This window comes from Ctenopharyngodon idella, chromosome 2 (assembly GCF_019924925.1).
Source record: "Ctenopharyngodon idella isolate HZGC_01 chromosome 2, HZGC01, whole genome shotgun sequence".
NCBI lineage: Eukaryota > Metazoa > Chordata > Actinopteri > Cypriniformes > Xenocyprididae > Ctenopharyngodon > Ctenopharyngodon idella.
This window is the reverse complement of record NC_067221.1, coordinates 17,770,995-17,792,732: the sequence shown is the minus strand read 5'-3', so window position 1 is coordinate 17,792,732 and position 21,738 is coordinate 17,770,995. Positions and strand designations below refer to the sequence as shown.

Sequence of the window (21,738 nt, the reverse complement as noted above, 5' to 3'; positions counted from 1 at the left end):
CATGGAGGAAACAAGCATTGAAGGTTCTCAATGAGATGATGCTCTGCGTTAAATGAACATTGCAGAAACATTGCAGCACAGCCGTTCCTCCTGCATGCAGGATAAATGAACAGTGTGGGCTGCCATCGCTAAAGAGCTTACGGCCCCCGACAATAATTAGCCCGTTGGACCTGTGGCACGTAATTGCGACATCTATTTAAGTCTGTGCTATTGATGAGTCTCTCTGACCTGCCGGGGAAGAGGATGGCCTTTGTTCCCTCCTGGGTGAGAAGTCTACTGAGGCAAAGCTACCAGCTGTGAACTCAATTACCAGAGAGGTGAGCTACCTGCTCTGTATCCATATCACAGGTCTGCAAGGCTGTTTCTCTGGGAGGCGGAAACTGCAAGAGACAATGAGATTGTGTGAAGTCTAGCGACAAAGCTTTTCAGAGGTAGAACAGATTTGAATATTCAGTGTCATTAACAAAATAAGGCGCTATGTCTGACGCAATGACAATTTTGGTGCTTGTGTTTATTGCTATGGATTAAAAAAAAAAAAAAAAGTAATTACATAGTAAATTAACACACCACAATAAGATATTTAGAGGTAATGGCCAACTATATGATAATAGAATTGAACTGAAAGGCTGATTTGGGTTCAAAGGACAATGTCAGGCCTATAAGTTATCAAGTTTTAGCATATTAACACTAACTATAACTGCACTATACCGTTCAAAAGTTTGGGGTCAGCTTCTATTCAACAAGAATGCATTAAATTGATCAAAAGTTACAGTAAAGACATTTAAAATGTTACATAAGGTTTCTATTTTAAATAAATGCTGTTCTTTTGAACTTTCTATCTATCAAAGTATCCTGAACAAAAAATGTATCACTGTTTCCATAAAAATATTAAGCTACACAACTGTTTTCAAAATTGATGATGATAATAAGAAATGTTACTTGATTATCAAATCAGATTTCTGAAGGATCATGTGACACTGAAGATTGGAGTAATGGCTGCTGAAAATTCAAACATTACTGTTTTACTGATCAAATAAATGCAGCTTTGGTGAGCATAATCTTTCATAAACATTAGTTTAGTGTAGCCTACATAATTCAATAATTATAATTTCTGTTCAGTGGTTTGGTATTTCAATATTTCTGTACGTTACCCTATTTAGGTTTTTAATTGCATTCATTTTGGCTACTTAATTTGATGTTTACGTCTCACATATTAATTAGGCCTATATATATATATATATATATATATATATATAACCATAAATCTATTTTATACCTTTAAAAATAAGTTATTCTAAGTTATTTAAATATAAGTACCGTTTCGGGCACTTATTTGTATCCATTTGTGGAAAGCATACTTTTTTGATGTAGTACAGCGACGCCTAGTGGGTGTCAATTACAACACAATACGGGAGTAGCAACAGCACACAGATATCATTTAGCTCATCATAAGTCATATATTAGACGTACTTTGATTTCAATAACGCTACTTAAGACCGTATAAATAATGTTGAATTGATCTTAGCAAAAAACAACTCTTTATATGTGTCCTGATACAAACTGATTGACATGATAAGAAATGTCTCAGAAAATAATGGATACAAAAACAAATCCAGACCTTCCGGACATCCAAGACCGTTTCCTGCGTCATGACGCATGATTGATCAGGTGGGCATTTGATGTATCTGTTGTAAACTTATTCGTGATTTTTTTTTTTTTTTTCTGTAAGGTGACATGTGTGGCTTTACAATCCTGTATCAGCAATGCAGTACATAATTAATGGGCTGAATATTTTTTGCCATGTAACACATTGAACTGTGGTGACCTGTGAATGAACGTGTAACCCACGATGCACTTTACACAATTCGTGTTTTTTCTGTATTTCCTTCTCTGAATTTTAAATAGTCTTCTTACAAGTCACAGATAACAGGTTAATTAACATTACTATGTGACTTTTGGTGCACTAATGTAGTTCCTTGTGTGACTTTGGGTGTTGTGGCATTGCTGATGGATTTGGTTTGGGTTTTAAGTCACTAGGGAGGTGTAAAGCTGTACTTTGTTACGAACTTGAAGACCTGCATTTTAAAATCATTATGTGTTCAGTTGCTTTGCAGACTTGAGTGTTTCTCAGATTCAGCAAATGTTAGTATGTATTTTGCAGTGGTGAAAAGAGTATGAAGAAATTTGCTGTCGTAACACGCATATGATTAATGTCCTTTCTTCTGGAAAACCCAGCTTAAGCTTGTGTGTCTGTGTTCTAGAACGTGCTGACTGGTTTCTAGCTGGTCTAAGCAGCATCCCATGTTCCACTAACAGGCTTGACCTCTTAAAGATGCTGGTTTGTTGCAGCTCCAAGATGGTCTGCCAACAAGTATTTTACTCAACGTGCTTTCATTATAGTTGTTTGTCAGCACGTGCATCTTTATTTGTATATGTCCCAAACTTTAAGACATACTATTCTCAGTAAGCTACTATTGTTTCCAACCTTTCAACCTTCTCTAATATTAAGTGATTTGAGTGGGCAACAACTGGACTGCAAAATAAATGTTTTGGTTCTGGTAACAGTAATGCCTTTCAGAATAATAAGAAATGATAAGAAAGTTTAACAATGCTTTTAAAGTTACCATGAAATCAAAACTCACTATTCTTATATTTTATGGAATTGCAGTATTTTTTTTTTTAATATAAATGATTTATCCGTGCACATCATTATTATTTTTTTTAATTCGCTTATAATCCTCACAATCTTTAATCAAATAACTCTTTTCTCTGATGATGTGATGGCAGGACAACCTGTCACTCACATGAGATCACAGCAATAGCAAACCACAACCATCCAATCAATTCCTGATCAACAAAATCAGGTTTTGCCCTACATTTTTTTTTTTTTCGAGAAGCCTTTATCTTGGATATATGTCAAAATAGGGAAGCAAAGACTATCATAACTTCCGTTTCATGACGACTTTAATGATGCTTTAAGTAGTGGTTATTCTTAGATGTAGAAGACATTCCCTGTGTCCTATTGCATACCATCCGCCCTGAATAGCATCCGTGATTGAGTAGGTGACATAATCGCTTTGGGTTTCTTATGACTTTGCATAAATGAGTGAGGTGTGGCTCGAAATCTCTCTTTTCTCTCTGGTTGTAGTCGTCAGACATCCTCTATGCTCTTCTGACCAAATTCATTATTCATTCATGGTGTTGTATTACTGAAGTTTCACTTGATGTTTTTAATAGCGGTTATGTTTTCATTGATTAGACGCCGGCAATACAATTTCTGTTGTTAATCCAGTGAGTTACAAGATTTTAGATAAAGTGAAGTGTTGCAAAATTGAGGTTGTGCAATAGAATCTGTGGATTGCACAAGCGTCTCTTTAGACGACATCAATTAATTTGGCTAAAATTAAACTCCATAGCGTTATAATTAGAAATAAAAAGAACTATTAAAAAGTGAACAAGCTAAAAGGTGATTTAAAATAATAAAAAAAAGAAATTATGACCAGTTACAGAACCTAATACACTTTCCCTTATTCACTACCATTCAAAAGTTTTTTTTTTTGTTTTTTTTTAAATAAATTAACACTTTTATTCAGCAAGGACACATTCAATTGATCAAAGGTGAAACTAAAGACATTTATAATATTACAGAAAATGTATATTTCAAATAAATGCTGTTCTTTTGAAGTTTCTACTCATCAAAGAATCATGAAAAAAAAAATGGTTTACACAAAAATGTTAAGCACCAAATCAGCATGTTGGAATGATTTCTGAAGGTAATAACATTTCACAATATTACTGTTTTATATTGTATTTTCGATCAAATAAATTCAGCCTCAGTGAGCATAAAAATGATGGTGTGCATCAAAAACATAAAAAAACTTACCGAATACCAACCCCGAACTTTTGAGTGATTTATATATATTCCAAAAATCTAAAGCCTAAAATTTTTGTTGATAGAAAAAAGTCAGTTGAGATGTAATGTGTCAGATATACACATTAAAAAAATAAAATAAATATTATATTATAAATATATTTGTAATTATATTATTTAAATGTAAAATATTAAATAATATTATTTAATATTAATAATATGAATATTAAAATAAAGTAAGCAATTAAAGTAATTAAAATCTTAGTGTTTTATAGAAGTGGCTTTAGTTCTTAATTTTTAACAAACATTTAAAGATACATCTAATGTGTGATATGATGCCCTATTATTTACAGTCCAAATTTATTTTCTGAGAAAGAGTCTTTTAGTGGTGTTTATGAGCTCCTTTAATTTGCCCGAAAGAGACAGTCCAGTTTCACTACTTTTCACAGAGGCTATTCCCTCTCACTCAATAGACTAGCTAAAACAATTTAAAGGATGATACTGAAGGATACTGAATGGAATCCATCATTTCACTTGAAAATCTGCTGATGTGTCTGTATTAGCACATGAATGCAGACCAGCACCCTCCTGTTTCTGAAAATCTCTCACCAGCATCAATAGCAGATCTTATGGATAGCATCCATTTAGGTCTAGTCATCAGTTTGAGTCCTAAAATCACGCCCATTTAATGTAATTCGAAATTACATTAATTCAGTTTTCAGTCACAAGGGCTGGAATAAGAAGCAAAGGTTTATTCAGCAGAGTAATGAGAGAAATGAGAGACAGCTGATTCTTTAAATTGAATCATGTATGACCAATTTTGCTCTCAGACTATCCCAGGACATTAGTGTATGAGGTTGCTTGTTCAGTTTGACCCACAATTTGAGGATTGCTGTGGTTTGTTTGGTTGATGTCCATTATTTTCTTGGCTTAGGTGTGTGTTGAGTACATTTCTTCTAACACACACGATTTGCTAAATGATAGAGAACTTATAAAAATTCTGAGAATTTATAGGATGGTAGTAATTTTATCAATACATCTACTGCATAATTATGTAAGTATTTGGTGTCTACGTGAGTCAAAGCTATAACCAGAACTGCTGTGACTGGTGGTGACACATTGACTAAATGTCCTATGTGATGTCCTGGTTCGTAGAGGTTGGTTTCCTGTCTGCAGTTTGAAGCATAAATATTACTGGAAAGGGAAGTGATGGAGAAAAGTCATAGACACGTTTTTCTCGGTCAGTCAGGTGTTGGGTGGAAGTACAGTGAAGGAAAGGTGTACATATGATCCTCAGGTATGACGTGTGAAGAATAAGGTGATGATAACAGTATGGAATGTCACACAAAGTCCTGAGAGTTTTACTAATAATAATAACAAAAAATAAAGCATACCTCGACTGGCATATAACTTAACGATTCTTCTAAATACTGTACAAACATTAGGCTTTTATAAACTTTCAGAAGAAAAACATACAAATACTACCGTTTAAATGTTTGGGGTCAGTAAGATTTTAGGAATTAATACTTTCCTTCAGCAAGGATTCATTAAATTGATCGAAAGTGACAGTAAAGACATTTAAAACATTTCTATTTTAAATAAATGCTTTTCTTTAGAAAATTCTGAAAATGTTTTTTGAATTATTAGAATGGTTTCTGAAGGATCACGTGACAGAAGACTGGAGTAACAATGCTGAAAATTCAGCTTTGCCATCACAGGAATAAATTACATTTTAATTATAATTTTTTTTATATTATAAAGCGGTTATTTTAAATTGTAATATGTAATGTTATAATATTTCACAGTAATCAAATAAATCAAATAAACAGCATTAAAATATAAGATTAGCAATATAAAAAAAACATAAATATATATATATATATATATAATATATAATAATATATATAATTTTTTTTTTTTAATTGCTAAAACTAGCTTTTTGTGCCTCAGTATCCTTCAGACATGCTCAGTGAGTCTGGGCATTGGGCTCAATGGGTGTTTTCAAAGCTAATAAAACATATACATCCTTGTTAAACTAAGTATATATATCATATAATTATTATAAATAATTTGCCTATATATAGAAGAAAAGGTTACATAGAACCTTAAAGGGTTCAGTCAAGCACTTCGTATGTAGAACCTTTTAGGGGTTCCCATCATGGGATCATTTTATGGATTTATGTTTTTTTTTATTACATTTTATGAATTAAATGTAATTAAATTCATGTATCACTAGAAACAAATTAAATAACCCATTAAACATGAAAGTATTATTCATATATATATATATATGGTATAAAGGGCTCTTTAAAATTGAGTCAAGAACGCTACCTTTTTTGCTAAGAGTGTATGAATGAGTGTAAGAAGAGTGTATGAACCTTTTTTCCAAGAGTGCATATTTTGATATAAAAGAGTTGAATGGAGTTCTGGAAAAGATTCTGTACATTCCTAGAGATGTGTGGAGGTATGTAATTAGATGCTTGTCCGTGATTGTCTTTTGTTATCTCTTGATCTAAAGGCTCAGCGTTTGTCCTCAACCACAGGAAGTTCACACAACTGGTCATAACCATATCAAAGCTTTTACTGTAGAAAAGGGTATTTTAGTCATAAATGATGAATGATAAGATTACCTGGGTTAGAATATGTATTTCTGTAGACGTGAAATACGATTGATTAAATGTAATTTTTTTAGTGGGTTGTGATATGACACTCAGCGTGTCAGTTATCAAACTGCTTTTTGTGTCAGAGAAAATAGCTTGAGCGCAGAGACTCCCCACTCGTGTCATTTTTGTCATTCTTCACCTCCTCCCGGACTGCTACAAGAATGCGTCGGTTTGACGGATCCCACACCCTGTCCTCAACGTCTGAGGAACGGGTCAGACCAGTGCTACGGGAATCCAGTGAAACTGACTGGTAGTGTCCCTGTGTAGAACAAGTGCCACATGGTGTCTCAGAGATAGAGGGCTCACAGACTTATAGACATATGGACATGTATCCAATATGTCTGTCACTGTTGCAGTTATGATTTAAAACACATCTCATTGTGATACAGCACATCTAGCTTGATAGCCCATCAGCGAAATACCTTGACACATGAAAGTAAACCCATTCAGTTACACTAGATATCTTGGGTTTTCTTAGAAAGGGTGGCTTTCTGCTTTAGTATTGTTATTGTTAACTAAAACTAAATCTATTAAAAATATGTTTTATGTTAATAGGAATAAAGCTGAAATAAAATGTAAAAATTAGATGAAAGATGAAACCTTTAAAAAAACTGCTTTATAACTGAAATAAATTAAAGTTGAAGTACTAAAATTACTAAAACAAAATATTAAAAAATTGTAAAAATATTAAACAACTGACAAAAGAACATAAAATTACTAAAACTTAAACCAAAATTACAGTGAAAACTAAAAATATACAAAGATATTTCAAAAGATTAATAAACACTAATATATAAATAATACAAAATATACTGAATGACATTATTTATTTATTTATTATACCTAACTTATAAAGAACCTATATATAATATATATATTTACACATGTTGCCCATATATTTCCATTTTTCTCTGGCTTTGTGTATTGGTCTTACTATCACTGGATAGGCCCATATTTGTGACCCAAGGGAAACAAAAGACTTTTCATTGTTGAGCAGTCTCCGCTGGATTGTCGCCTACTTCCAGTGCATAATAAAAACCTAGCCAGTATTAGAGCCAATCACTGACCTGCCTCACTCTCAAGAGCCAATCGTTGAGTTTTGAGGTAGGTTTCAGAGGGCGGTTCCTGTCAGTTGAATGCAGGTTGCAATCCCGAAACCAGGCGGGTGTTGTCTCTTTAGAATGAGCTGCTGCTCAGGTTTATATTAGGCAGGGAGTGACTCCTCTGAACGTGGCCTCTGCCTTGGCAAAACTCCCACTGGCCTGTCACTTATTCTATCACTGGTGAAAACTGCTGAGGGCCACTGAAAGAAAGGATAAGGACACTAGGAAGAACCAAAGTTCAGAGACTGTTTCCACTGCTTCCTTGGGTCTGTCATCAATTTATTTGCCCCCGTGGGGCAGTATTTTTTTAAGACTGTTTTTGTATATATTTATTTATTTATTTTTGGCTGGGGTGACTGTATCATCAGAAAGACAACAGGTAAGCTTAAAATATACTTTTGTATTTTTTATAGGGCTGTATTATGAATGGGAAACCCTCACTGTCTCCTATCAAATAGTTTCTTGGGATAGTTTGCCTATTTTCTGCTTACTTAGGTGACTGAGAAATGTGATTAGACACTAGATCTGGTCAGCTTAGACCATCTTTGCATCTCTTAGGATTTTGTTTTTTGTGTCTCTTCTGTTTATGATTATTTTTTTCTGTGTAGGATTGACTGTGATTCATTTTCGTGATGTTGTCATTAGCAGTTCCTGTCTAGTGAGTTAATCTGATTCTGTGACAGGATAGATATCTTCATTTCTCCACCTCACCAGTTTGACTGGCTTTGCACTATTGCACTATTCATTGGAGTCCAGGTAGTACAGATGACATCAGATTAATCATTACTACATGAATGACTTTAGGGTGTTTCGTTTGAATTTCCTGGAGTTTTTAGACAATTTTGTACCGATTCAGAGCTCGCACCATATTGAAGGGTTTAAGGTTTTTATGGACACTTATAAGCAACTTTGTGTGATTCTAAGAGCGTGAAGACAGTAAAAGTCATGTCATATTTTAAAATATTTTTTTTATCACAACAACCGTGTGTCTCCTTCATCTTGTGTCTTTATGATGGTTCTGTTCTCTTCTGATGAAATAGGTGGTCATGCATTAGGTGTGTAGGCAGATAAGCAATGAAGGATCTGTTTAGTGTGCTTTGTCGTCCTATCCCATTGTTTTCCTGCTGAAGATCGACCCACATACAAACAGCTGTAGAGAATTGCATTAATACCCGATTTCACAGACAAGACTTAAGCCTAGTCCAAGACTAATATCTTAAAATATATCAGTGCCATTGTTTTGTCTCAAGATGCACACCAGTAATGTTTCTTTTCTAAGAAAGCTACTTAAATGCCCTAATTTAACAAAAGCCTAGTCCTGGCTTAATTTAAGCCCTGTCTGTGAAACCAGGCCTAAGTCTTTATAGCCCTGTTCAGTTTGTCTGGTCGGATCCCATGTGCGTTTTGAGCTGTAGAAACACACTAACTAGTCTGTTCATTCAATCTTCTCAGTGTTGCTCAACATTGACATACAGAGCAAGAAAGGTGCTGGTGAATGGTCCCATTTTTTTGCTTGTCCTGATGTCCTGCTTCATGTTGTTTTCCAACATTTTTGCAAGGGCAACTGATGTGAAATACTTTTGAAAAGTTGATGTGCTGCTAAACTATTTTAAATGACATTTTACTAATAGACCCTTTTCACATTTCCGGGTTTCTCAGAAGCGGAAGTCATCATAGTTGGGTAAAATTCTATGGCGGCGAATGAGAGAATACATTAAATATATATTTTTGTGCTCCCATTTTCTCAAATAGCAAAAGAAAAACTCAACAACAGTGTTTTCACAACTTTCAAAAAGATGAAAAAAATAGAGAGAGATTGATAACGGCAGTCAGAAGAGAGAAAGATGTCAACTTTACCTTCACTCCCATAGCCACAGTATTAGAAACACCCTCACAGCAGTGTTAACTAGTTTTTTGTAATTTGATGAAAAGGTAATACAATACTAAGTATTATAAATGTACATACATTTTTAAAAAAAAAATGAAAATATAAAAAACTTTGCAAGATTTACGATGCTGATGACCATTAAAACGCGTCATTACAGTACGTGAAAAGGGTCCATTCTTAAGTAATTGCTTCTTAAGTAATAACTTCATATAAGAGACTACATGGTATATTTGTATGAAGTACTTAAAGGGTTAGTTCACCCAAAAATGAAAATAATGTCATTTATTACTCACCCTCATGCCGTTCCACACCCGTAAGACCTTCATTCATCTTCGGAACACAAATTAAGATATTTTTGTTGAAATCCGATGGCTCAGTGAGGCCTTCGGAGCGTTATGAATATTTTTGTCGAATCATGATTCAGATCGCGTGTCAAACCGCCAAACTGCTGAAATCACGTGACTTTGGTGCTCTGAACCGCTGATTCGACACAAAAGATTCATAACGCTCCGAAGCTTAATGAAGCAGTGTTTTGAAATCGGTCATCACTATATAAGTCGTTATTTTGTTTTTTTGGCACACCAAAAGTATTCTCGTCTCTTTATAATGTTAATATTGAGCCACTGTACTCACATGAACTGATTTAAATATGTTTTTAGTACATTAATGGATCTTGAGAGAGGAAATGTCATTGTTGGCTATGCAGGCCTCACTGAGCCATCGGATTTCAACTAAAATATCTTAATTTGCGTTCCAAAGATTAACGAAGGTCTTATGGGTGTAGAACGACATGAGGGTGAGTAATAAATGACATTATTTTCATTTTTGGGTGAACCCTTTAAATGAAATACTTCACTACATCCTATATTTGTGGTCTTCTATAGTTCCAAAGTGTACTTCTATAGTTATATATTAATATTTTATTTATTTAAAAATGAAAACACTTGACCGAATGACTAGAATATTCGAATATTAAGAATGAATTAGAAAAGGCAAAATGGTGACCTGTTTCAGGTCCATTTTCCCTTATACATTCATATCAAGATTTTGGGTTAAAATTTGTGATTTAAAAAAAACTGTGCCAACTACACACACATTGTGGTACACTCAATAGTATAGTTGGTAATAATAATAGTTTGGCTTTGGTGACATCGTGTACCACTCAGGTTGGGCTTTGTATCATGTTCAAATGGCCAGCTGTTTCTTGTTTGCTTTTGCTGGGCTGTCATTGTTGACTCTGACTCCACTGTCCTCCTGATAACAGCATATTACTCTGACCAGCCTTTATTTGCTGCATTGTCATTGCCTGCTTGCCTACTTTTAACACTTTTACTTATGTTCTCCAGTTTATTAGTTGTCTGAAGAAATAAAGACAAGATGTTGCAAGAGCTGTTTTCAAGCGTCTGGAGGTTCTACGACTATCTTCTGAAAAGAACTGGTAAGAGCTCATTGCATCATGTTTCTTAGAAGAGTAAAAACCACCAATATCACTGGCTTTTTAAATGCGTTATGCTATTAAAAACCATTAAAGCTTTGTCCACTAAGAATCTACTGTAGAAATACAGGCTTGTTTCATGTGGCTGATCAGTTGATTTGTAATTTGCTCAGATGCCAGAGTGCGTGATTATCCGCTGATGCAGAGTCCCATTCAGATGACGGTCATCTTGCTGGGATATGTGTTCTTCGTTTTATACGTGGGACCACGTTTCATGACCAATCGCAAACCTTTCCGCCTCAACACAACTATGATCGTCTATAACTTCTCTATGGTGGCCTTCAACGCCTACATTGTTTATGAGGTAGGGAACTTTTTTCATTTTTCATGTTTGGGAGTGTAACTAAACTTATTTATGTACCAAAACTGATGTTTTTGAGGAGAACTGCTAGAGAAAGATATAGCTGATTCAAAAGTGAAAATGTGCTTACCCTACAATAGTATTTCTTCTGTAGATCACAAAAGGATATGTTTAGCAGAATTTTCAAGCTACTCTTTTTCATGTAATGAAAGTGAATGCTGACCATAGCTGGCAAGCTCCAAAAATGACAAATGGGCACCGTAAAAGTATCATAAATGCAGACTTTTGTGTGACAAACAGACTGACAACACATGGACTATTTTTCTGATACTTTTATGGTGATTTTTGTCATTTTTGAGCCTGTGGGCATCATTCACTTTCGTTATATGAAAAAGAGCAGCGTGAGCATTCTGATAAACGTCTTTTGTGTTCCACAGAAGAAAGAAAGTCAGAGAGGTTTGGAACAACATGAGGGTGAGTAAATTATGACAGAAGAGAAAAGATGAACAAACCATGTTTTTGTGCTTTTGTGTAACTTTTCGATCTGCCTGACGCTTACAGTTCTTGATGTCTGGCTGGGGAACAACGTACACTTGGAGATGTGACCTCTGTGACACCTCCAACAGTCCTCAAGCTCTCAGAGTAAGTTTATTTCATTCAGACATGTTCTTATGTTACTGACATAAGAAATAATACTTTTATTCAGCCGGAACACATTCATTTAAAAGCTACAGTAAAGACATTTATAATGTTAAAAAGGATTTCTATTTCAAATCAATACTTGTTCTTAAACTTTCTATTCATCAAAGAATCCTGAAAAAAGCATCAGTTTTCACAAAAATATTAAACAGCACAGCTGTTTTCAACTGTAATAAGTAATATTGTTTCTTGAACATCAAATCAGCATATTAGAATGATTTCTGAAGGATCATGTGACACTGAAGACTGGAGTAATGATGCTAAAATCAGCTTTGCCATCACAGGAATGAATTACATTTTAAAATATATTAAAATAGAAAACAGTTTTTTAAATTGTAATAATATTCCACAATATTTCTAGCTATGGGGTTTTTGATCAAATAAATGCAGACTTGGTGAACATGCATTCGTCTTTCAAAAATATTTAAAATATCTTACAGACCCCAAACTTTTAAATAGTAGTGCATATTGCTAATTGTGTTTCTCCTTATATCCTCAGATGGTTCGAGCAGCCTGGTTATTCTATTTCTCTAAATATGTTGAACTTCTAGATACGGTAAGAACAATTTATGTCTCCATGCTGTGATTATCATTTTTTTAAATTTGTGTGTGTTGCAATACTTGTATTTGGAATAGGATATCCATAGGCATTTGGCACAATATACAGTAGCTTCCTCACTAACTACAGGATGGTTTGTTACTTGAGTTAACAAGAACTGTGTCTGTGATCCAGGTGTTTTTTGTGTTGAGAAAGAAGCACAGTCAGGTGACGTTCCTGCATATCTTCCATCATTCCATCTTGCCCTGGACTTGGTGGTGGGGCATTACTCTTACTCCTGGTGAGTCTGTCAATGCTGTAGTCCCTGGTTTAATAGATCAGTAGTACCAAATAGTACTAAAACTATGAAAATCAAAAAAAGCTTGTGATTTTAGTAGCCTGTGAAATTAGGTGGCATTTTTTGTTCCTATAAAAGACTTTCTTTCCTGCGTGTGGACAAAGTAACTCTCAGGGAATAAGTTTAATGTGTATTAAAGGGATAGTTCACCCAAAAATGAAAATTCTGTCATCATTTACTTCCCCTCAAGTTGTTCCAATGTGGGGCGAGATCATTCTTCCAAATATCTTCCTTTGTGTACAGCAGAACGAAGAAATTTACACAGGTTTGGAACAACTTGAGGGGGAGGAAATGATGACAGAATTTTTTATTTTTGGGTGAACTATCCCTTTAACTGGTGTAAAGATGTCTAATTTCAATTACTTCCATTTATTTTCATGTGAAAATGACAGCTGGTGGCATGGGTTCTTTCCATGCTTTGGTGAACGCGTGTGTCCACGTCATCATGTACACCTACTACGGTCTAGCTGCTGCAGGGCCACGCTTCCAGAAGTATCTTTGGTGGAAAAAGTACATGACGGCTATCCAACTGGTTAGTGGAAACTCATTTAAACTCTTAATCTTATGTGATTAATGTGAACTGCATTTGCATCAATGTTTAACCAAAATGGTGTATAAATTGAGATTAAGTAAAATTATAATTTATACTTGTCTTCCAATTCAATGCAATTATTTACATTCTATTCCTTTCCATCAATACAGTTTTTGCTCTCTCTCTTAAAGTGCCCCTATTATGCTATTTTGAAGGTTCCTAATTTTGTTTTGAAGGTCTCCTACATTAGTTTTACATGCATCCAAGGTCAAAAACACTTTAATTTTCTCATAAAATACATTGCAGCATGTATCTCTTTTCTCACAGTGTCTGAAAACAGTTTGTTCAAGATCCGGTCTCTTTAAACCCCTCCTTTCCGAGAGCCTACTCTTCTCTGATTGGTCAGACAGCCCAGTCTGTTGTAATTGGTCTACCGCTTACAGTGTGTGACTGAAACGAAACGTCCATTACAATATCTGAATTTCAGCTCTGGATCTTCTGCAACACTTGTATACGAACAGTAACAATGCCGTCGGTTTTACCATATCAATTCAAGCTGCAGTCCTCATCTTTTGGAAGCGCTCGCAATGTGGATTTGCTTTCGCAGCACAGAAAGCAGCACCTTCTCGTCATGTCGAAAACCCGAAACAAACTCTTTCAGGCCTCAGCTACAGCTACAGTGTTTGAGGGCTGGTCAAAGTAGACACAAGTAGACAGTAACTCCATTTATCGTGCACTTTTTACATTCACAAACAGCTATATTGCACACTACATGAAAGATAATTTCCAAAAAAGCATAATAGGGGCACTTAAATTTTTTACTATGGAACAATTATAATTATATTTCTTTTTCTCATATTTTCTACAGATTCAGTTTGTACTGGTGTCTGTCCACATCTCTCAGTATTACTTCATGGAAAAGTGTGAATACCAAGTTCCCATCTTCATTCATCTCATCTTGATCTATGGCACATTTTTCTTCATCCTCTTCTCAAACTTCTGGATTCAGGCTTACGTAAAGGGCAAGCGACTACCTGTTTCTAAGGAGGACAAACCCAAACAGAATGGCATTATCACTGTGATTGAGCCTGTGGTAGTGGCCAATGGCAAACACTTGGAAAACGGCACTGTGCACTACACTAATGGATTTGCCCACAATGGGAAAGTGAAGGAGGTCTAAGTGGACCTGGCGTCAGAGACATGGTTGTTAGATTATTTTTGTCAAATTTTCATTTTTTTTTTTTTTTATGATTGTATGGGAGATGAAATGGCACATTGGATCTGGCGGTGGGTCCCCCTTTCCTTGTATTTATGGATGTTGGAGGCTGGGGAGCACTATGCATGAAGAGAATTCGTCCACTGAAGTTGGCTTCATTGACGTCACTCTGAAACCTGACAGCATGTCTGTGGTTTAATCCAGTTGACCTTGGCTTTTTCCTGGCATATGAGTCTCCCAGTTGTTTGCACACTGTACAGTTCTCACAAACTTAAACTTGACTGTAAATAAATATTTTCTCAGTTTATTGGAAATGTACGAGTTGTCCTTTTTTTTTTTTAGAGTTTGTTCGTAACTTATCAGATGTTTTTTATAATAAATGTTTTTTTTTTTTTTTTTGCCTTAAACACTTTGTGAAGTTGATTTTTATTCAAAAATGAAATGAAACAAACATTGTTTACATGATGTATATATTATAGACACTTTATGCATTTTTAAGCACACTAATGCCCATTTAGAAATGTAAGATCTTATGTTCCCATATCAGGAACATATCAAAGCATTTAGACTGCTTAAGACAGATGTCTCGCATGTAAAGGCCAATTGACACTGCATCAACAGACACCAACCAACACGAACAATCACCAGATTACAATGACACTTCTCAGAAATTCCATGACCTGACAAGCACCAATTCAATGTTCAATCAGTCTCTGACAAGGGTACCTCACCTATTCAACAGTGTCTATTGGTGCAGTGAATTGTCCTTTACGATACACATAGTAAATTTCAAGTGTCAGTCTTTTTTTTTTTTTGTGCATTTAAGTCTGTAATGCTTGGATGTTTTATTTTTATTGTAATGCACTGATCCTCATTTTTCCCAGTTGTTTTCATATCAATGTATTCACAATAACACCACTTCTGAATTATAAAGAGCTTTCTATCATACATTCAGACTTTACTTTATAGTTATGAACATCAGAAAAATCACCAAATCTCGCATGCAGTTTAATTGCATGTTCTGGAAAAGCCATTTATTAAAATAAAGCACATACTCCAAACTAATATTCATCTCTTCCATTTATGATTTCAAGCATGTCAAAAACTAAAAGGCTTTCAGTGGTTTTTAATTTAACCATTCTGCCAACATGGCAATACGTCATTTCACTTAAAAGCGCTTTTTAAAACCATACATTAAAATATTACAAAATTAAACTGTACTAATTGAACATAGCAATGGCGCACTTAAGGCAAATACAATAAACATGTCAAAAGGGGAAAGCAATTACTTCCTTACAAAACTTTATTTGAAAAATTACATTTCTATACATTATTTAGTGATCACTTTTAGAGTTAAATATGCAAGAACATGAGTAGGAACAATAAATCACTAAAATGGTTATTCAAGGGTTTAACTTGCAACGGAGGTGATCTTCTGGGAATCCCATTTAATTTTTCCATTTTTTAAAAACACTGCCTCTGAAACAAGAATAAGGGTGTGTCTAATAAAACTTAGTGTAGAGCTTGTGGCAGGAGTGACTGACAGCACGTAATAGCCCTCAGTGTTTGTGAATGGAATTGCCCAGCCCTTTGAAAGCCAAACAATAAAACCAATGGAAGTTTCTAATAAACTTTTGGGGAAACCACTTCAGATCTTTAAACCTCCCAACTCCGTTTGTTAGATGCATTAAAATTAACATTTCATAATTATCGAATATGTTGTTGAATGATGCTGTTGGTAGGCTTTGGTTTCTTGACGGCATCCTTTTCAAAACTCTTCCAAAGTCGAATGGTTTCATCAGCAGCGACAGAAGCCATAGTCGAACCATCTGGACTCAGTGCCAAGTTGAGGACTCTGTCTTCATGTCCTGAGATAGATAATTGGGGAAAGAGAAAGACAGGAATTTAAGTGTACATTTTCACAATTTAGTGTGGTTGTAACATTTAACTGAAGGAAGGGTGACCACACAAATCACAAAGCACAATCTCAAACTTGCCTTCAAGCTCTGCAACTTTAGTAAGTGAGGGGTATTTCCAGATGATAACCTTGTCGTGAGCAAAACCGTGGCCAGACACCAACTCTTTGTAATTTGGTGCAAAAACAAGAGATGATACCTGGAAGAAAGCAAAGATGTAGTAATCATATCACTCAAGATAACATTAAGTGTACTATGACATGCAGAGATACAATGGGTGAGCCTACCTGTGAACAAGTATCTAAGGCACTGATACAAGAGCCACTGTTGGCATTCCAGATGCGAATATGACGGTCACTGGTGCCCCCTCCTGACGCAAGAATGCTAGGCTGCCAAGGGCACCATGCCAAAGCCTTAAGGGTGCAAAAAGGACAAGAATCTCAACTAAAACCTTAGTGGAAAAATCAGAGCAGGAATAGGGGTTCACGTCCTTCCAAATTCAAGTTACCTTGACCGCTCCCTGGTGTTCACTTAGAGCATGGATGGCTTGATATTCCGAGCCTGTCGTCATGGGCCAAATGTACACCATATTGTCATTACCACCACTAGCTAAATATTTCCCATCTGGAGACCAGGTAAGGCCACAGACTTCCTGAGTGTGCCCACCGAAGGTGAAGATGTGGTGGTCTGCTACTCTAACATCATGCTGATGAATCAAACCAGATCTGGAGCCACTGTGGAGAACAAGCATAGTGTTGAATACCTCAAATGCATATAATCTGCAGAGTGAAAGGAGATGCTGGCCTTACCTAGACAAAACGTGATCATTCCAACTCAAGCAACCAACCCTTGCCGAATGGCCATCCATGCTGCGGAGACGCTTTTGGTACTGAACATCCCATAACTGCAAGAAATGGAATGAAGCTTTAAGAAATTCAGCAGGCAAGATGGCAATTTGCAGAGCAATATTTTGATTGGTTTATGCATTTAAGCTGCAATCTCTACATAACATCCATCATGAGAAACTGATCACAGACAGACATCCATTAGGATCACAGTATAACAGTGATTCTACTAAAGGGCCTCAGCAAACTTCCAAAGGGGCATCAAGACAACTTAAACGCAAAGAGAAACTAAATTAACTTGGAAGTTAATTCACAGGTTTGGAACAACCTGTGGTGACAATTTTAATTTTTGGGTGAACTATCCCTTTAAGAACCAAAACAAAGTCACTATATCTGAGTTAAAGGGTTAGCTCACCCAAAAATGAAAATGTCATTTATTACTCACCCTCATGTTGTTCCACACCCGTAAGACCTTCATTCATCTTCGGAACACAAGATATTTTTGATTAAATCCGATGCCTGCATTCACATCAATGACACTTCCTCTGTAAAGGTACTAAAAACATTTAAAACAGTTCATGCGAGTTCAGTAGTTCTATCTCATTATAAAGCAATGAGAATATTTTTGTGCGGAAAAAAAAAAAAAAAAAAAAAAAAAAAAAACCCACACACACAAACAACGACTTTACTAACAATATAGTGATGGGCTGATTTCAAAACACTGCTTCAGAGCTTTACGAATCGAATCAGTGACTCGGAGCGCCAAAGTCACGTGGTTTCAGCAGTTTAGCCGTTTGATAGGAGATCCGAGTCACTGATTCGATTTGCAAAGCTCCGAAGCAGTGTTTTGAAATCGGCCCATCACTATATTGTTGAAAAGTCGTTTTAGTTTTTTGCGCACAAAAAGTATTCTCGTCGCTTTATAATATTAAGGTAGAACTACTGAACTTGCATGAACTGTTTTAAATGTTTTTAGTACCTTTCTGGATCTTGAGAGAGGAAATGTCATTGCTTTGAACGCAGGTCTCACTGAGCCATCGGATTTAATCAAATATCTTAATTTGTGTTCTGAAGATGAATGAAGGCCTTACGGGTGTGGAACGACATGAGGGTGAGTAATAAATGACACTTTCATTTTTGGGTGAACTAACCCTTTAAGTGTATAGACCTGGAAAACTCATGGGTATTTTTATAATGAATATATTTTTTTCTAGTTACGTAAAAGCTCTAAAATAGTGTTATTTGTGAGTAAAGTGAATAAATCTCCATAAGTCACAAACACCTAGAAAAGTCATGCAATACTGGTAATGTGCAAATCCTTAAAGGATTAGTTCACTTTCAAATGAAAGTTACCCCAAGCTTTACTCACCCTCAAGCCATCCTAGGTGTATATGACTTTCTGCTTTCTGATGAACACATTTAATATCCTGACGCATCCGAGCTTTATAATGGCAGTGAACAGGGGTCACGAATAGAAGCTGAAGAAAGTTCTTCCATCCATCATAAGCGGATTAATAAAGGCCTTCTGAAGTGAAGAAATGTGTTTGTGACAAAACAAACAAAAAAAAACAAACAAAAAAAAAAAAAAAAACCACACCACAAGTTATGTAGTAAAATATCTAGCTTTCGACAGACTGCCTTCCGTATTCAAGTTAAGAAGTAAGTGTAAACTGGTGTCGCGTCAGTTACACTTTTTTCATAAGTTGAATACGGAAGGCATAGGACATAGCATAAGCTTTTTGAACTGCAAGAGTTTTACACTTTCTTCGTACGTTGAACACGGAAGCTAGATATATTAATTCATAACTTGTTAAATATGGATTTTTTACACAAACGCATTGCTTCACTTCAGAAGGACTTTATTAACCCTCCGGAGCCGTGTGGAGTACACGTTTATGATGGATGGATGTGAATGGAAGAACTTTCTTCAGCTCATACTCATGACCCCTGTTCACTTCCATTATAAAGCTCGGATGCGTCAGGATATTTATTAATATATCTCCGATTGTGTTCATCAGAAAGAAGAAAGTCATATACACCTAGGATGGCTTGAGGGCGAGTAAAGCTTAAGCTAATTTTCATTTGAAAGTGAACTAATCCTTTAAGAATATTCAATTACCTAAAAATGTGGAATTATGACTTAAACCTAGCAGTACAATTAGATAAAATTGTCTCATTACAGCTGAAGTACCAAAATATTTTGGGGGACCTTTGAATATGGTCTTGGACAATGGGGGGCCTTGGAGTCAAAAAGGATGAGAACCGTTGTAGTATAATTATTCAACCACAGTATGAGAAAACATAAGTCAATTACCTCAACTTTACAGTCACTGGTCCCAATGGCCAAGAAATTGCCATCTTTGCTCCATGAGACAGAACAAATGTACTCATTATCATCCTCCATTTTCTTCAATAAAACAATGTCCCCCGCACCAGCATCCCACAAATACACATGGTTGGCAAGGCCAACTGCCAACAGGTTCTGCCTTCCCCAATCCATCAGGTTCAGATCTGAACATAAATTGCCACATTAGTCTCAATCACATATGATTCTCTTCAAATCATAGTGTAATGCAAAACTATCAGCTCACAGAAGTCATTTTTGATATCAGGGGCATCTAGAATCCGCTCTGGAACTGAGGAAATGTACCGGCTCTTCTTGATTGAGACCGGTGTGGGAACCTGACTGTAGAGAACCTTCAAGTTATTCTGATAACCTGTGGGAGATAGCGTTGAGTTCATTTTAGAGACCAGTTTGTGCAAGGATGTTACCTTAAATCGATAAGCCAAAAACAAGTTGTTAATTTTAATAGTATTACTACTAAAAGTAGATAATAAAACATACCCTCAGGGGCATTCAGTGGCTTTCCTCCTAAATGCAAGATCTTTGCTTCCTCAATGTCATATCCATTTAGGGTCACAGACCAAGCTTTCTGATTTGGCTGCCAGGACATTAATCAACAGTCAAAAAACATCTACAACCTGATATATGCACTTCTAATAATTCTAATTTTATTGTAATGATTTATAATATTACAACAACACATTACTATTATTATGCAGGAACTTACTGCTGTAGAGGATGAGGTTTCTTCCACTGGCTCGTTCTCTTTGGAAATAAGAAAACTTGCTACATCCAACTGTTTGTTATTTCTCGTTGGGATGAATCGATCTCCTCCTGCCTTAGAGGGGGTGTTTTGGGTCTTGCCGTTCTTTCCTTTTAAGAGAGACATTGAATGTGTAACACTGAAGACACTCCAACACTACAATGACAAGGAGCTGGACTCATACCTGGGGTTTTACTGGGGGTTTTGGAAAGGCTCACTGATCTGCTGATGCTCTTGTTTGGTGAGAGGGAGTTTGTGTTGGTGGAGTTGGAAGTGCTGGCTTTCCTCTGCCACCTCGCCATCGGGGCGTTTGTGATAGGCATGTCCAGCCGGAGGACATTGTGAATGTCATTCTCAAACCCAAACTGGGACATTACTGCTACAGCGATGGTCAACTCTGTAGAAGAAAGTGTACAGGATGGTCCGGCGACATGAAGCACGTGAAGCACGATGAAGCGCCGTTTTATGTTTATGTTTTATATAACACCAAATAAGCAAAAATATTTAGGCTTTACATAAGCTTTAACATAATTGGATAATACATGTAAATGGTTATGAAATGCAACAAAGATGATTACTGCAGCTATATTCATAATTAGCCTAACTTACTAGTAAAAAAAACCAAAACCTTTTATATTTAATCTTACCACAAATCCAGCAACTTCGTTCCTCTGAAGCACAAATAAATTGTTAATAAAATGTAGCCGCTCTTGTTTATGTACAACTTTCCTGCTTTCTTCGTCCTTCCACAAGCAGAGTTAAGTCTCATCTGAGCAGGTGAAGACAGTTAACGGATGAACGCCAGTTTAAATGTCTTAAACTCGTGTCGTGATTGGAGAATTCAAAAAACAAAAGTTTTCGCTGTTACCAAGGCAGCCAGGCAGAATGCTGCGCGATGATTGGTGAATCGCATCATTAAGTACTTCCTGACAGCATTACATATTAAGAGTCCTTTGTTAGGCTCGTTTCTGGTTTTGTTATTTTAACCTGATTTGTCATTCGCTGGTCTGTTGTTAATATTTTACGAATTTTTATTTTGGAAAGGTATGACAGAATGATGTTTCTGAAACATGCATTCAGCTCGAGTTGTTAACTGGAATGAGATTCACTGTATTATGTGCTCTTATACAAGGAATTTGAATCGTTAAGACTTTAATGTGCTCACAGAAATACAGCAAATACACCAGCTTGACAGAGAATTACAAG

At 35.8% G+C, this 21,738-nt stretch overlaps 2 protein-coding genes across 3 annotated transcripts; one reads left to right on the top strand and one right to left on the bottom strand.

The window, feature by feature from the left end:
- Positions 1–1,434: 1,434 nt before the first annotated feature.
- Positions 1,435–14,978, top strand: elovl1a (ELOVL fatty acid elongase 1a). 2 transcript variants are annotated; one of them, XM_051869751.1, is made up of 8 exons: positions 1,435–1,668; positions 10,872–10,963; positions 11,134–11,324; positions 11,883–11,963; positions 12,520–12,576; positions 12,754–12,859; positions 13,309–13,448; positions 14,317–14,978. In XM_051869751.1, the coding sequence occupies exons 2-8, from the start codon at positions 10,903–10,905 to the stop codon at positions 14,626–14,628; spliced, it is 948 nt and encodes a 315-aa protein (XP_051725711.1). In that variant the 5' UTR covers positions 1,435–1,668; positions 10,872–10,902; the 3' UTR covers positions 14,629–14,978. The 2 variants fall into 2 exon arrangements, with proteins under 2 accessions (XP_051725711.1, XP_051725720.1); XM_051869760.1 differs by lacking the exon at positions 1,435–1,668 and adding an exon at positions 7,698–8,016.
- Positions 14,979–15,949: 971 nt separating this feature from the next.
- On the bottom strand, positions 15,950–21,377 carry cdc20 (cell division cycle 20 homolog). Its single transcript, XM_051869737.1, has 11 exons — positions 21,180–21,377; positions 20,717–20,929; positions 20,497–20,642; positions 20,271–20,367; positions 20,017–20,142; positions 19,740–19,936; positions 17,390–17,484; positions 17,089–17,314; positions 16,868–16,993; positions 16,662–16,779; positions 15,950–16,532 (listed from the first exon to the last, which is right to left on the bottom strand). The coding sequence occupies exons 2-11, from the start codon at positions 20,904–20,906 to the stop codon at positions 16,372–16,374; spliced, it is 1,482 nt and encodes a 493-aa protein (XP_051725697.1). The 5' UTR covers positions 20,907–20,929; positions 21,180–21,377; the 3' UTR covers positions 15,950–16,371.
- Positions 21,378–21,738: the final 361 nt, after the last annotated feature.

Bases quoted from the DNA above. Each gene is read 5' to 3' on its own strand.
- elovl1a (XM_051869751.1), top strand. From the start codon at position 10,903: ATGTTGCAAGAGCTGTTTTCAAGCGTCTGGAGGTTCTACGACTATCTT. The intron at 11,964-12,519 runs GTAAGTTTATTT...TTATATCCTCAG, and splicing joins ACAGTCCTCAAGCTCTCAGA to ATGGTTCGAGCAGCCTGGTT. The intron at 13,449-14,316 runs GTTAGTGGAAAC...TATTTTCTACAG, and splicing joins ACATGACGGCTATCCAACTG to ATTCAGTTTGTACTGGTGTC.
- cdc20 (XM_051869737.1), bottom strand. From the start codon at position 20,906: ATGTCCCAGTTTGGGTTTGAGAATGACATTCACAATGTCCTCCGGCTG. The intron at 17,315-17,389 runs GTAAGGCCAGCA...TGTTCTCCACAG, and splicing joins AATGATCACGTTTTGTCTAG to TGGCTCCAGATCTGGTTTGA. The intron at 16,780-16,867 runs GTAGGCTCACCC...GCTTTCTTCCAG, and splicing joins CCTTAGATACTTGTTCACAG to GTATCATCTCTTGTTTTTGC.